The sequence below is a fragment of the Protopterus annectens genome, chromosome 1.part0, assembly GCF_019279795.1.
Source record: "Protopterus annectens isolate FY-2018-M chromosome 1.part0, PAN1.0, whole genome shotgun sequence".
NCBI classification, from domain to species: domain Eukaryota; kingdom Metazoa; phylum Chordata; order Ceratodontiformes; family Protopteridae; genus Protopterus; species Protopterus annectens.
This window is the reverse complement of record NC_056725.1, coordinates 1385645377-1385661813: the sequence shown is the minus strand read 5'-3', so window position 1 is coordinate 1385661813 and position 16437 is coordinate 1385645377. Positions and strand designations below refer to the sequence as shown.

Sequence of the window (16437 nt, the reverse complement as noted above, 5' to 3'; positions counted from 1 at the left end):
ATGCCCACCCTTCAACGAAGGTACACCCATTTACGCACGCATGTCTTTCGAACGCTACCCAACCACGGGAGGACATGCAGACTCCACACAGAAGACACTCCCAAGCCAAGCCGAGAATCGAACGGGAGAACCTCTTGCTGTGAGGTAACAACGGGACCGTCGTACCACTGCGGAATTACCTGGTGGACATCTAAATGGTGTACAATGGTGTACAACAAATAAACTCTATAATAAAAGGAAAAAATTGCTGTCCAGCACCAAGAAGGAGCAGGTACCTAACTAGAATCAATCTCTCCTTCGTCTGAACAAGCAAATAAGAGCACTAGTGAAATCCTCCAAAGCAAACTTCGAGTCCAAACTGGCCACATCTACTAAAGAAAATCATAAGGCCTTCTTCACATATGTCTGCAATCTCAAGGGATGCACCCAGATCTGCTCAGAATTGGTGGTCAAGGACACCATATACACAAATGCTGCAGATATAGTCAACCTGCTGGCAGACAGGTTCAGTGAAAACTTCACTTATCCCAGCCCCATCAATAAAGCAGGACATCCCCAGTACCTGCCCCCCCTCCCCTTACCTCTATGGAGCAAGTCATCACTGCCTTCTCAAAGGCAAAAAATACAGCCTCCATGGGACTTGTCAACATCCCAGGTTCCATCCTACATGAACTCAGGCAGGAACTTGCAGCACCATTAGGCACCCTATGCAACCAAAGCCCGAGTACTGGCTTCATCCTAGCCGAGTGGAGGACAGCTGCTGTCATCCCTTTGCACAAAGGTGGAGTGTCCACCAATCCAGGAAATTATAGACTCATCAGCCTAACTAGCCTAATAGTACAGTTGTGTACACTTACCATAAATGTAGATGTTCGAGTGTATTCACTGTTGCAGTCATTACAATTGGGTAATCTGCTGGCAGGTTGCACTCAGTCGGCCTGAATAACAAAGTCTTGGGTCCTGCGTCGGTTGCTGTCTCGTTGCAGCCGACACCATTTTATTCAGTTTTTCTTGCCCCAGATGTCAGGTGCCCCCCAAATGGGGAGCAAAAATATATATACATATATATAAATAAACAGAAATATATAAAAATGCACTTTTAGCAGCATAAACTTTACCTTCATCTAAAAGCAAATACACCACAAAGGTTTTAGTGAATAGTGAAGGAAAGAAAAGGTATAGAAAGGGGGATGGCGGGTGGGTAACCCGGACTGCAACAGTGAATACACTCGAACATCTACATTTATGGTAAGTGTACACAACTGTACTATGTTCTTCGTGTTTCACTGTTGCAGTCATTACATTTGGGTAGAATCCCAAAGCTATGGATGGGAGGATGGAACTAAACAGCATTAGGAGCGGCTATAAGGCCCTGCAGAACTGCAGTGGCAAAGCCTGCCCTGGATTTGGAGAAGAGAGGCAAATGATAATGCTTTGTGAAAGTATGAACAGAGCTCCAAGTAGCAGCTCCTAGAATGTCTTTGGTTGGAACCCCTCTGAGAAAAGCTGCTGAAGTAGAGGCATCCCTGGTGGAATGTGATCTGATCCCCTTGGGCACAAGTTTATCATGGTGCAAGTAGCAGACACGAATGCAGTGGCTTCTCCACTTAGAAATAGTCTTCTTTGATATAGCCTTCCCCTCTGACCCTGCAGCAAATGCTACCAGTAGTTGCTCAGACTTTCTTAGAGATTTGGTCCTGTTTAAGTAGAATCTTAGTTGTCTGTGTATGTCCAATGAATGCAGAATCTGCTCCCCCTTGTTCTACGGATTTGGGTAAAATGTTGGCAGGTGAATGGTCTGGTTAAGAGCCACACTGGATACTACCTTAGGCATAAAAGAAGGATTGGTCCTGAGGGACACCCTGTCTGGGTAAAATATAATAAAAGGCTCCACTGCCATGAGAGCCTGTAGTTCTGAAAGCCTTCTTGCTGAAGTGACTGCCAAGAGAAAAGCTGTTTTCCAAGACAGAAATTTTATATCCGCAGTAGCTGCTGGTTCAAAAGGAGGCAGGGTGAGTTTTTCCAGCACAAAATTGAGGTCCCATGCAGGAGTTGGTGATCTTCTGGGAGGCCTTACATTTTTGGCCCCTCTAAGATACTGTTTAAGCAGAGGATGAGAAAAGAGGGGAGGCTCTGTGTTGTAATGAGCCGAGATGGCAGAGCCATGGATTTTTATTGAAGAAAAAGATAGGCCCTTGTCAAGCATCTCAGTCAAATATTGTAAAATCTGAGGAGTATTGGGCTTTGCTGCGTCTGTTCCTTGTGCTTGGTTCCAAGCACATAATCTCTTCCATTTATCAGCATAAGATTTTCTAGTACTAGGCCTTCTGGCTTCCAAAATGACATCAGTCACAGATTTACTGAGAGGTGTTGTTTGAATAATTAATTGATCAGCCATGCTGCAAGATTCAGAGTTTGGAGCTGAGTGTGCAGAATTTGATTGTTCTGCTGAGACAGTAGATGAGGTATTTGAGGCAAGTACCATGGAGGAAGCTGAGACATATTCCTTAGAAGTGGGTACCAGTGCTGGCAAGGCCAGTCCGGAGCAACTAGGATCATTTTAGTTTTTTCCTGTCTGACTTTTAGTAAGACCTTGGGGTGTAGAGGCAGAGGGGGAAAGGCAAAGACTGATAGATTTTTCCAGGATAGGGCATCCACTTTCCATGCTTTTTTGTGATGAGTTCTTGTGCAGAATTTGTCTGATAATTTTGGGGAGAGGCAAATAGATCTATGTCTGGGCTTCCCCATTTCTGTGTTAACATGCTGAAGATTTGTGGATCCAGTTTCCATTCATGCGGGTCCATAAGATTTCTGCTTAGATCGTCTGCCAGAGTATTTTGTTTTCCTGGCAGGAATTGAGCTTGAAGATGTATTTGGTAAGTCAAGGCTGTGTTCCACAAGGCCATGGCTAGTCTGCAAAGGGGGTAGGAATGTGTACCCCCCTGTTTGTTTATGTACCACATAACTGTGGTGTTGTCCGTCTTTATCAGTAGTTGTCCTGGATGAAGTAAGTCCTTGAAGGCTGTCAGAGCATTCTGAACAGCTAGCATCTCTTTCTGTTTGATATGCAGATGCATTTGGTTTGGGCTCCATTTGCCCTGAATGCATCTCCCCGCCAGGTGGGCCCCCCAAGCATAGTCTGATGCGTCTGTAGTTAGGGTTTGGGTGGCAGGGGGTAGAGTGAATGACAGTCCCTTGTTTTGGTGACATGTCTCTGCCCACCAAAGAAACTCCTGTTATAGGCAGGGAATGAGAGGAATCATTGTTTCCAGACTGTGACAATGTTGACTCCATAAACTTTTTAGGTACCATTGAAGTTTCCTCATATGCAGTCTCGCATATGGAATTAGTGGAATGCAGGATGCCATGAACCCCAAAGCCTGCAGAATTTGTCTTGCAGATAACTGGGTTTTTGTTGCCATTTGTTTGAAGTATGTTGTCAATTGCCTTTGTTTGTCTGGCGTAAGGTAAGCCATCTGGGCAGTTGTATTCAAGCTTGCACCCAGGAATGTAATTATTTGAGAGGGTACCAATTGGGATTTCTTTTCATTTATTGTGTACCCTAGGCATGTTAGAAGCCATTTTACAAATGCAAGATGTTGAAGAATGTCCTTGTCCTCTGCTTGAATGAGACAGTCGTTCAGGTAAGGATACATTTGAATGCTTCTTTGTCTGCAGAATGCAATTACTGGTGCCAGGCACTTTGTAAAGACCCTGAGCGCAGTAGATAAGCCAAAGGGCAGTGCAGAGAATTAGTAATGTAAAAAAAACCTGCTTTGAAGCGGAGGTATATTCTGCATGATTCCCTTATTGGGATATGCAGGTATGCCTCTTTTAAGTCTAGAGTTACTAACCAAGCATTCCTGCCTAGCATAGGCAGTAGCGGTTGTAAAGTCAGCATTTTGAATTTTGGAATGTCCAGGAACGTGTTCAAAATCGATAAATCTAGTATTGGATGCCATGAATTGTCTTTTCTGGGGACCAGGAAAGGTCTTGAATAAAAACCTTGTCCTTTTTCCTTTTCTGTTACCAGTTGAATAGCCCCCATATCCATGAGGGACATGACTTGTTTCTGGGCCTCTGCCCACTGGTTTTGTGGCAGATCCGGCCATCCGTTTGGAATTGGCAAAGTATGGAAATGAAATCTGTACCTCTGGGATACTATGTTTAATACCTACTTGTCCTGGGTAATTAACTGCCAATTTTGAGCATGAAGTGCTAGTTTTCCCCCCAAGGGGGCTGCCAAAAGGTAAGTGCTTGGTGATGGTAGATGAAAGGCATTGAGACTGCTTACTGTAGGGTTGTGCTTTGTTTCCTCCAGTTTTGAAGGTGGGAGGCACCCCATTGCTTTGACCTGTAAGAACCCTGTGATTGGTATCTGGAGCCTTTTGAACACCTGGATTTGCCTTGAGTGGCTCTGTTGGCCACAGGAAAGGACCAATTTTTAGTAGGCCAGTGTCTACTGAATCTGGGTGGCTGCACTTGTAAGAAATCTTTTACAGTTTGCATAGATTTAGCTTTGTCTTCCATTTTCTTTAACACCTCTTCTGCCTTATTACCAAACAAAGTATCATACTGTAAAGGTGCAGCCGACAATTTAGCCTTAACATGATCAGGCAGATTTTGCTCCTTGAGCCAGGCATGCCTTCTAATCACAGATCCAGTAACGGCGGCCCTACAAGAGGCCTCCAAGGGATCAAAACCACATTGCAAAGTATGCTTTCCAACCTGTTCTGCTGAATGCAATAATTCCTGTAACTCTTTATTTTCCACACAATCAGAAATCAACATAATTTTCTGTTTTAGTAAGCCCATAACATGCTGTTGATATTTAAGCATATGAAACTGGCAGTTTAAGGCCCTGATTGCCAAGGTTGCAGACGTATAAACCTTCTTTCCCCATCTATCCAGCGCCCTGGAATCTCTGTCAGAGGGTGTAGGATTTTTGGCTGTAGAGGCCTTTACACCCTTGGACCCTGAGAAATAGTCTCAGGATCAGCAGCAGGGTTTTTGAATAGTAATTTGTGGGAGTCAGGAACCCTGTAATATCTGTCTGGCTTACTAGGAGCCAGAGGCAGGGAATCAGGAGCCATGCTTGATTCCGTCAACACATCATCAACAATGTCTAATACAGGAGGTATTGCCAAAGGTCTATGCTGAGGAAGAAGAAGGAAATCCCTAAGCCTCTTTTTTGATTCAGAGAAGTCCTGACTCTCCCAGTGAAAATGTTCCCTTAAGGTTTGCAAAGTTTCTCCAAAAGGGTAATCCTCAGGAGGAGATGCAGATGGGATGGATTCCTCTGCATCAGAATCCTCATAGGGTGGAATAGAAAATTCCTGATCAGAAGAGGAATCAGAAGAAATGGAAACCTGATCTGAAGATTCGTAATCAGTGCCTTGCCTAGGCCTCTTAGCAGGGGGGGGGGGGGTTGGGAACCCCTGATCAAGGTAATTAAATCCTCAGCCATTTTGATCATCTGTTTTTTAGGCATAGGGGTCTTAGCACGTGGCTCATGCGTTGTTTTTTTAGACATAGAAGATGTTTTTGACCTTGTTTTTGAGGCTGGCGTCAGTTTAATATAAAAATGTTGAGGCCTTAAAACACCCTTAGAAGCCGGTGCCTGCTCAGGTATCCTTCTCCGCGGGTTCAATACTCTGAGAATCTCGTGGCAAACCAGACTCCGAATGGGTCTCGGTAGAGGCCTGCAACTCAAAAGTAGCGGGTATCAGGGGCTGCGAAAGTGCCTCACTGAGTACTGGCGAACCGGCGACTGGCTTAGGAGAAGCTTTGTCATCGGTTTTGGACCTTGATGGTCTCTGTCTTTTTCTTTGCGTTTTTTGTGAACTCCGGTTATCGGATTGCTAACCGATGATATTTCAGGATAATTAAATCTTGAACCAAAATATTTAGAAGCTTAATAGTGCACTGGCTAAATCCAGCACAAAACCTACAGCAAGGCACATTGTGATCTGGGCCTAGGCAAGGAATACAGTACAAATGAAAATCTTTATGAGGTATTTGCTTCCCACAAGTAATGCTATTATTAACTTTTACTGACATCGGTAAGGAGCAAGAAAAAGTTTCCCCAACAGGGTACTTAGCTTTAGTTTGAAGACTTCGGTTCTGAAACTCGAATGCGAAAATTTCAGGAGTCGGCCGACCGGCACTTACGAACTGCTTCTGCTTCAGGCACCGTGCAGCAAGAAAAACTGAATAAAATGGCGTCGGCTGCATGTTTTATACCCCTGACGATCTGACGTCATGGAAGAGGAGACAGCAACCGATGCAGGACCCAAGACTTTGTTATTCAGGCTGACTGAGGGCAACCTGCCAGCAGATTACCCAAATGTAAAGACTGCAACAGTGAAACACGAAGAACATCTGCAAGGCCATGGAGTGGTTTATCATGGACCTCATTAACAAGGACAATGGCAACCTCCAGACACTTGATCCCAGACAGTTTGATTTTGTCAAGGGGAGGTCATGCCTGTTAAATTTGGATGACTTCTTTGAGACAGTCACCAAGGCTATATATGAGGGGAAGATGGTACACATAACCTACCTTGACCTGGCCAAAGCCTTCAATACTAATCCCCACTCAGATATAACAGATAAACTCTCTCAACTAGGCATCAATCCATATGTTACCAGATGGGTAGCAAACTGGCTCACTGACAGAACCCACCTAGCCAAAATAGGGGAAACCACCTCAAGTAGTAGGTCTGTAACAAGTGGTGTACCCCAGGGATCGGTCTTGGAGTCTCTGCTGTTTGGGATATACTTCTTGGAGGTGCAGACCAAATCTAGTGGGCTATGGCTGGCCAGGTTTGTAGATGACTGCAAGATGGGTGCTGTCATCAATTCCCCTAGTGATGTGGACATCCTCCAAGAGGGTCTCACCCAAACAAATGACTGGTGCCAGAAACATGGCCTCAAACTGAATGCCAAAAAATGCATAATCCCTTTTGGGGAGAGTGACATTCCCACAAATGATCACACTGATAATAAGGTACTAAGTACTCAATCAGTCGTGAGGGACTTGGGCACCCACTGATGTTTGATCACCATATTGCCTCCGCTGTATGGAAAGCTTTCTACATGGCCCACCTCATTAGTAGGGGTATCTCATCCAGGGACAAAGTGGTCATAACATCCCTGTACTTTTCCCTTATAAGACCCATTATTGAATACAATGCCACTTTCAGCATGTACCTCACAAAGCACATGCAGCAGCTGGACAGACCACAGAGATTCCTCTCCAGGAGAATCCAGGGCCTCTAACATCTACCCTACACAGATAGGCTAAAAGCCATGTCACTCTACTCAGTCTCCTACAGACTCTTCACAGGTGACCTCTGCCTGGCATACAAAGCAATCTGAGACCCCACCCTGATGGGACTGCTGCATATTCGCAAGTCAAGCTCCACTCAAGTAACCCACACATGAGACCTCAACCTGGTCTGTCACATCAACAGGACTTGTTGGCTGGACAGATTTGCATCCCACAGACTCCCCCTTTTGTGCAATAGACTCCCTCTCCACATAAAGCAGAGTACCTCATTAAACCTTTTTAAGTGCAACCTGGAAAACTGGATGGAGAACAGAAAATACACCTCTGGGATTTCACTTGTGTCCCTGCTGGACAATGGCATAGGGTGCTGACTTGTTGGAACATGGGCTAAATTCTTGGCTAGGCTTGTAAGGGCCTCAGGACCAACAGGCCAGTAACTTCCTATGATCCTATGATCTGCATATCTTCTAGGTTTTTCTGCTTGTGCTGACATTTTTAGTTTATTATTTATGATAGTGCACAAAAGATCCTGATCTGTTCTGCTACTGCACATTGCTTTAATCATGTCTATCTTTCTGAGTACTTCTGCTGATCTGTTCCCTCTTCTCTACTCTTTTAACAGGACACCTCTTGGCTTAATTGCTTAATAATTTTCTCTGTTCAATACTTCCATAATGACATTTGATATATCCCCTTCCTTTCAACTATTGCCCTGTGTTTTTGTGGTATCTGTTATTAATTTAGCCGAACAGATATATTTCCTATTTACTTCTGTTATATTGCATGAGTCTCTAAGAACAGTCCTAATTAATTAAACTTCTAACTTTTTGGGTTTTATTGACTTTCTGTAGTCTGTTTCTTTCACTGATCTTAATACGTCTGTCCATCTCTATTAAATCAAGCAACTCTTCTCTTAGACCACTTTCTTCAAAACTGAGAGCACATTCTTTGTTCACCATTTCCTGCGGGCATTCTACAGAAAGTTCCAGAGCATCTTCCTGTGACACATTCTCCTGAGTTTCATCTTGTGTCATCTGTTGCTCTTTCATACGGAAACTCACTGGCCTATCATTCCACAACACTGACTGTGTCAGAGTTGCCACAGTTCTCTGTTCCTTCCCTTGTTGTGCAGCTCCAAGTGAACTTTCGTACTGGTTTCCTATGGAAGGCTCCAAAGTATCTTCATATGGCAACTGATCTGATGTTTCCTGGTCCACTGGTTTCTCTTTAATTTGGGGATACACTGCTCTATCATGCTGTGATGTTATCAGAATAAAAATAAAAATGTAAAGCCGACCAACACAGCTATAAAACAAAGGATTTAATGTACAAAGTTAGCGCTTTCACAGCAAAACTGCTGCTTCAACAGACTTACAATAAAAACAGTCAAGACAACCATTTATATATAAAAATCACATGACATATCTAATTGAAATGGTCAATGAGGTAATTTTCTCCCTTTTAAAACAGGTTTAATGGAAACACACCCATTCAAGCCTGGGTGTTTGTCAGCATTTAGACTGACAATCCACCTTACTTCTGCCCATTCTGTCAGACTCACAATCACAAAGTCTCAGACTTTCACATAGCACTTCCTGAACAGCAAACTTAAATTTATGTTCATTCCCATTTTCAGTAACATGCTAGGCCAGTGCATTAGATTGTTTACCTTTCTTGGTATCACCTGCATGTTCCAAAATTCTCTCTCTTTAGCTACGGTTAGTTTTGCCAATATAGTAACAATCACAGGTCATGCAGTTAGCACAATAAACCACATTCTCAGTGTTGCAACTTGCAAAATATTTCATTTTCAACCTCCTATTCATAGATTTTAGGTAGACAGTAGTTGTATTGCTAATAAAAACACAGGCAGAACAATGCGAGCAAGAAAAAGTGCCTAATTTCTCAGCCCTGATATCAGATTTAACATGCTGATTTTTATAACACAGTTGCCGTTTCAGGGAGAAATTGTTTTTAAAGGAAAATTTAGGTACAGGACCAACTGCGTCAGCTACAACATCATCCATAAAGAGTACAGACCAATGTTTTTTTAAAAAATTACACAACTCACCAACATTACTGGAGTATGTGAGAGGCATCCTAACAGTTAATATATTATTATTAGTTAGTTGTTCAGAACTGACATTTCGAGTAGAGAAATACGGTTGTGCAAGTGAATCTTTAAGGGCATAGAGTTCATCCATAGTTTTATATACTTCAAACTCTGTATAGCCTCTATCAATGAAGTCACAAGCCATCTGGCCTAGTGCAGCCTGAGCTTCATCTTCCTTGTCAAGCAATCTCATAGTTCGTAAAGACTGGCCTTTAAGCACAATTTTTGGGTATGTGTTGTGGGTGCATACTTGATTTGTGTAATAAATTATTATGACTGCATTTTTTTTTGTAAATTGCTGTACTAAAATTCTGTATGTCTATATGTATATTTTTATGTATACGTAGACTGGAACATCCAACACCCAAAACATCAAGCTGGGAAGATCGAACAGGTAAAATCACTGAAAACTCAAAACAACAAATCCAACTTTGCTGCAGGGGGAGCGGGTGTAATCCCACTATATCCCCCACTAACTATAGATATGTACTACCGCTGAGATCACACTATTACTACGGGACAGGGGCCAAATCCTGCTTCCTCACAGTAGTTGATGTTTTGCTGATTTGATCTTCCTGGCTCAATGTTTTGGGTGTCAACGTTCCAGTCTGTCCATTATTTAACAAAGACCCAAATACGTGTGTGTGTGTGTATATATATATATATATATATATATATATATATATATATATATATATATACATACACATATGGTTCCACTTTATAATCTCGAAATACTGAAATATCGAATGTCAGTATCTCAAGACCATAAAGTCGAATTTTTAAAATCGTGAAACTCCATAACCGCGAATCCAATTCACAGTTATGGTGTTCCGGTATTTGTCACGGGATGTAGTGTGTGCAGCATGTACGATTTAGTGTGCAGATTTGGCTGGTATTTAAGGTAAGTGAGTATTTTGTTAGGGTTTTAGGTATTTGTTTGAGTGTATGTGAGTGTGTTTGGAGGTTTTATGTGTTGGTTAGGGTAGGCAGGTAAAAGTATGAGTGTTTAAGTGTTGAAAGTGGTGGTGTTTGTATATGTGTGTGTGTGTGTGTGTGTGTGTGTGTGCGCGCGAGGGTACTGTAGAGTGTCTAGTGGTCAGTTTGCTGAATTTTTCTGTTTGGTGCGATCTCAGAGTTAGTATATATAAGTAGGGGGGTGTGGGGGGCTGCGTGCAGGGGGACTTGCCCCCTGTTTATATGTAGTGTAGGTTTGCTTGATTTGTGTTTTTGTGTGTTTTGTTTGTTTATTTGTTGTAGTGTGGGTAGGACGGTGTATGTGTTGTGTGGTGTATGGTGTGTTTATGTTCGCGATTTTGCATTTCACGGTTTTGGGATTTCAAGAGATTGACTTTATGGTCTCGAGATACTGAAATTTGATATTTCAGTATTTCAAGATTATAAAGTGTAACTATATATATATATATATATATATATTTATATATGGTTCCCCTCCATATGATCGAATTTCTCTAAACTCGAAAGTCATAGATCTTGCTTGAGATCTTGCTTTCTCCGTTGCTTTTTACAAACTGTTTCGCTATGTTAAATGGGTTTAACATAGCGAGACAACTTTAAAAAAAGCAACGGCTCCATTGCTTTTTTTAAAGGTGTCTCACTATGTTAAACCCATTTAACATAGCGAAACAGTTTGTAAAAAGCAACGGAGATCTTGCTTTCTCCGTTGCTTTTGCCCACAGCTCTGATGTACTGCGTAGGCATACGCATGCACAGTACATCAGAACTGCAGCAGAATACCAGACAGCTGCGGAAGGGCAGCTAGGAGGCATTATACAATGCCATTATTTAAGAAAATTAATTATTTTTTTTCTTAAATAATGTCATTGTATAATAGCAATAACCCACTTCTGGGTGTGGGTAATTCTGGATTTACCCACAGTTGGCTTTGTTTGGTCACTCGGGCTTCGCCCTCGTGACCAAACCACACCAACCGTGGGTAAATCCAGCATTACCCAGGTGTGGGTTATTGCTATAATAATGGCCACAATAATAGCATATGCCATCTTACTTCACGCAAATGCATTGTAGTCTTGCAAAGCCACATTAATGACTGTTAAACTTTAGCAAATGACAAAGACATTCATTTGCTTTCAACAAGACAGCTTCTATTCCCACCCAGTATTTATAGCAACTTCTGTGTACACTTCAGATGTCTGATTATGATACAAAATGACACCAACAGTAGCTACATATAAATGTATTTCAAGTTGCTTCACAAAAAACAAATTCATGTTGCAAAGACAAAATAATGAGAAAACAACAGCAGTTAGTTATATTCTCACACAGCCAGTTTAGCAATTTGTACACATTAATCTAATTTACTTATAAAGTTAATAAAACAACAGGTTTTGCATCAGTATGCATCTTCTAAAGAATAAGAAACATAAAAATCTATAATGCATTTTTGATTGGCTGCAGTCTTCCAAGATTTAACAAAACTCATGGCTCAAGGACACCATGAACAAGAAGTTTATTCAATAAATATACACTTTTGCACTGCTTCCTCAGATATATTAAAATTTAATATACCCGAGGAAGCACTGTTGTGTGGAAATGTACATTTATTGAATAAACTTATTGTTCGTAGTGTCCTTGAGCAATGAGTTTTCTGTTATACTGAGTTCTTATGCTCGAGCTTGGCCTTTACCTGCTTTGAGCTACCTGTCTTTGTTGGATTTGTTGTCTTCGAAGACTTGCCAGAAAATCAAACATTTTACAAGGGATATAGCAAGAATCTTATCATTATTTTTTTTTAAATAAAGTACATATACAACCATACAGAGAAAATGAGCAAGACATCATGACAATTTCTAAGACTGCTTCACTGTGAAACATCAACTCCTATTCCTTTTCTTCTGCACCTTTCCTTTAAGGCAAGACAGGTATGACACTTGGATGTGGAAGGAGTTTTTTTTTTTTCAAAATAAATTGTTTTCTGTATTTTGACATGGAATTTTTGAACAGTCCTCTGAGCTAAGATGCCTAGGACAGTCCTAGAATATTTTCCACTATTATCTGGTCGCATGTCAGTATTAGCATTAAAAATAAATACATTTAAAAAAAGTTGCCTCGTGCTACCACTAATTTCTACTCTGCCGACATTCTATTCACTTTCAAATTTGCTGGCTTCCTATTCTCTCTCATACAAGACTCACCTAGGCAATGAATCAAGTAGATGGAGGGCAGGACATAGCAGGAAGCCAACAAAGTGAATAGCCAGGTGTACAGCACCTTCCTCCTAGGAACCTGCAGCGGTTGTATTTCTGATCAGGTTACCGTGGGCCATTTATTTATTTATTCGTGCTCAGAAAGTAAAGATGCACATTTCTTTACTTGAGAAAATTAAATAAATAAGCAATCAAACAAAGGAAAAAGTATCAACAGAATGGGTCCTTAGGTGGTCATGCCAGTACGTTTAAGTACACTTTCAATTTTTTTCTCCTACTAAACTAAATGTGTAAAATATCTGTGAATCGTATAGGTCTTAAATGCAAATGAGAACACTTGCTCACTCTGTCATAAACAAACACAGTGAGAAAGAGCCTTTTAACATTAACACTTTTGTTCTAACTGCTACTGTGGGCTTAGAGCATAAACTGTTCAAAAATCTAGCCTTAGTCAAAAGCAAGCTTAGAATACAGGATGCACCAAGCAGTTACAGTTACTGACAATAAAAAAGTCAAGCTTATGAAATGAAAATTAAAAAAGCAGACTCCAAAGAGTACCAAAACTTGTGAGATTTGGGAAGCATGGCTAGGTTTAAAAAGGCCCTTGTGGTTGTTAGCCTAGTAAACACCTATGAAGAGTACAGTTTACAACTGCAAGCATTTTATAAGTAGTAAAAAAACAAAACAAAGATTCCAACATCTGAGAGTATTAGACACGTTAAGGTGTATGACAGAATATGCTGAAGGCAAAACAGCTTCAATCACAGTTTTCAGCTTCAGTTCACTGTGTTTTTAAATACATTGAAACTGTGTTGTATTTGTTAAAAAAACATTGATTTTAAAAGGACATTCAGTTATTAGAAATGAAAGAGAATAAGTTATTGATGAATCACTAGCTACCTTGTCTTGACGATCCAAGGCACATCCTTCCTGAATAAGAGCAGCAATAACCTCTGTGTTTCCGACCACTGCAGCCCGATGAAGAGCAGTCTGGTCATTCTGTAGCACATAAGCATGGAGAGGTAACACAAGCAATGAGACATTACTAGCTGGTAATAAATGCAGCCATTCTTGTATGCATCTGGCACTTCCAAAGAAAATGCAGAAAAAACACTATTTTCTTATGTGAAAAGCCTAAAATTATACCAGTTAAGCAAGAATAACAAAACATTACTACATAAAGAAAAATGACAGAGTTGTTTTATTTTATGATACTTGCCACCTTGAAGGAACCTAAACCCTTAAGTTATAAAGCCTTGGATTAAGCTTAAAACATAACTTGGGAATTTACATGAAATAAATACATTATGAAAAGCAAAACTGTCTTCTTTAATCTGGCCCCATGAAAGAGGTTTTCAGTAGAGCTTCAGGGAAGAGCAAAATGCAGTTGTTCACAGACAAAAGGGCAAGAAATAGTGCATATGTCTTCAAGAGAGGCACAGTACAGCTTTGTGTAAACCAAAACACTCAGTTTCATCATGTGACAGATATTAAGACATCATGTCATAAGCAGACTTCCTTAAAAGTCACTTAAGTTGTCCTGATAAGCCAAAAAAATCAGCCTGCGCTAGTCTCTCAGTTTACTGACAGTGAATCCATCTACAATGCGAATGATCCAAATTCAAGAAAAAAAAATCAGAACACAATGGAGTGGTGGACGAGATTGGAGTGAACTTTGCAACAGCAATCAGCATATCAGTGCTAGCAGAAGAAAGGAAAAACTCTTTGGTAATTGTCTGAAGCCCAGTGAAGAATTGATATTTGGCAGTTTGCCAGTCACTGATTACAACGAGCAGATAGATGTTTGCATAAAATTGTCCACAGTCACTGTATTCAGTGCTGTTTCAATATAGCCCATAAGGAGCAGAAATGCATCACCTTTTGACAGTATTACAGTAATATCCACCATTATCACGAGACTACTGCATTCTTTCTACTACTTAAAGTGTAAACCATTAATGAAACCTGGAAAGATGCCCTGTCTTCACAATACCTGCATTAATATACATGCTCCTTTAAGGGCACCCACCATTGACAAAAGTTTTAAATTAGCAGTTATCATATCTCTCAACTGTCCAGACTTCCACAGAACATCCAGATTTCTAACTCATATTTTTGGTTTGTTCCTCATTAAAAAAATTGTGGGTTTCTGGCAGACCAGTGAGGGCTGAATTCACTAAATAATGACAGACATTTCAGTTTCAGATTCCATATCCTTCGCAAAATGCATGCTAATACAAAGTTTTTCATTCTAGCAACTTACTAAGTTTATAACACCAATTATTTACAATTTGTCCCTCTGCTAGGGCCTTTGCCCCCCTCATTATTTTTGACTTTGTCCGGATATCTTGTGCTAAGAGGTTGAGAGGTGCAACAGTTATAAACAATGATATGCAGCTCCTGAGCTATGACTGGCTGTATTTATAATGCATGTTAAAAAATACAGCTGCAGTCAGCATGTCCACCTCAGAATCTGAAACCCCAAGGACTGAAAGAAATGCGAGAGAGAAATATAACAAAACAAATACCTACTGACTTGCGCTATACACAAGCTGTAACAGGTCTATATTACCGCATTGAAAACACAAGTCAGCGAACACCTGTTTGCTGACCAATAAACAGTGAACTTGAACTGTCATTTCTGAGAACAGCCACTTCAGCTAATTTTTTCTAGGGAAACAAAATTGCTTGGCCAAGCAGAAATGAGACAGTATTCCAAACCTATCAAAGTGGGGGGTTTCGCACCCCACAATGTGGGACCTGTATCCTCCATACCACCCTTAACTAAATATACCAATGCAGAGATTGCACTACAGTGGGGAAAAGGGCAAGTTAATGATGACGGCCAAGAGATTTTATTCCCCTTGGAAAAAAATTTTGCTGTAGTGTCTGTTCGCGGAAATGACAGTTTGCTGTTTATTGGTCAGTGAACAAGCATTCGCTGACTTGTGTTTTTGATGCGGTAATATAGACCTGCTGTAACAGGTAACTACATATTAGTTAAACAGCTCATAAGAAAGCTTCCCTTTTTTGACAAAACACAATATCATTGATATGTGACATGATGCCACCATGATGGACAACAAAGGCTCTACTACACACTTAATATAGTCTGAAATTATATGAAGGGCAAAAGAGAAGCAATGCCAAAGGATAGCCATCATATTTTGTATATCGGCATATTAGGAGGGACGTATGCTTATATATCTGATATTTCGACTTATATATCGGATAACCTTTGTGTGTGTGTGTGTGTGTGTGTGTGTGTGTGTGTGTGTGTGTGTGTGTGTGTGTGTGTGTACATATATATATATATATATATATATATATATATATAGTTTGACATACTGGTTAACCCCATGAATTATACTAAGTGATGGTGTTATATTGTGCCATGTTCTGATAATTTGTTCAATACAGCTGCATATTTACACTCCATTACTGTGGTTCTCTATCAGTATACTTCCTGCTACAGCTACTTTGAGCTTACATGAGTACACTACAGTATTTTACCATCACTCTACTCTCGTATTCCCCCTGTATTCTCTTGCTATGACTTGCTGAAGTCCTTCCATCTCTTTTTTGTATAATAAGTACTAACATTATTGCCTCAGTATAATTTTACAGCTTAATAGAGTTTATTTTTTCTTTCTTTCATTTCAGAACCTGTAGTCACTACATCTGACCCCAATATTGTAGGAGCTCTGTCACAAAGCCCTACACCTACAAGTTTACTGAGACTTTTGTCATTGTTTCATGTAAGCAAATTTATCATGAAGAACCTTGCTGCATATTAATTTTAATCAGTTAACTACACGCCTTTTGTGAAATAGTAGGACCCCTTA

General features: G+C 40.6%; 1 protein-coding gene across 7 annotated transcripts in view; it reads right to left on the bottom strand.

Moving 5' to 3' along the window:
- Positions 1-16437, bottom strand: part of ANKRD6 (ankyrin repeat domain 6) — a 1808044-nt gene that overhangs the window by 548146 nt on the left and 1243461 nt on the right. For all 7 annotated transcript variants that reach the window (XM_044067116.1, XM_044067125.1, XM_044067156.1 and 4 more), the window contains one exon: positions 13493-13591. In XM_044067116.1, the coding sequence (XP_043923051.1) occupies positions 13493-13591 (99 nt within the window). The remainder of the gene's footprint in view (positions 1-13492; positions 13592-16437) is intronic.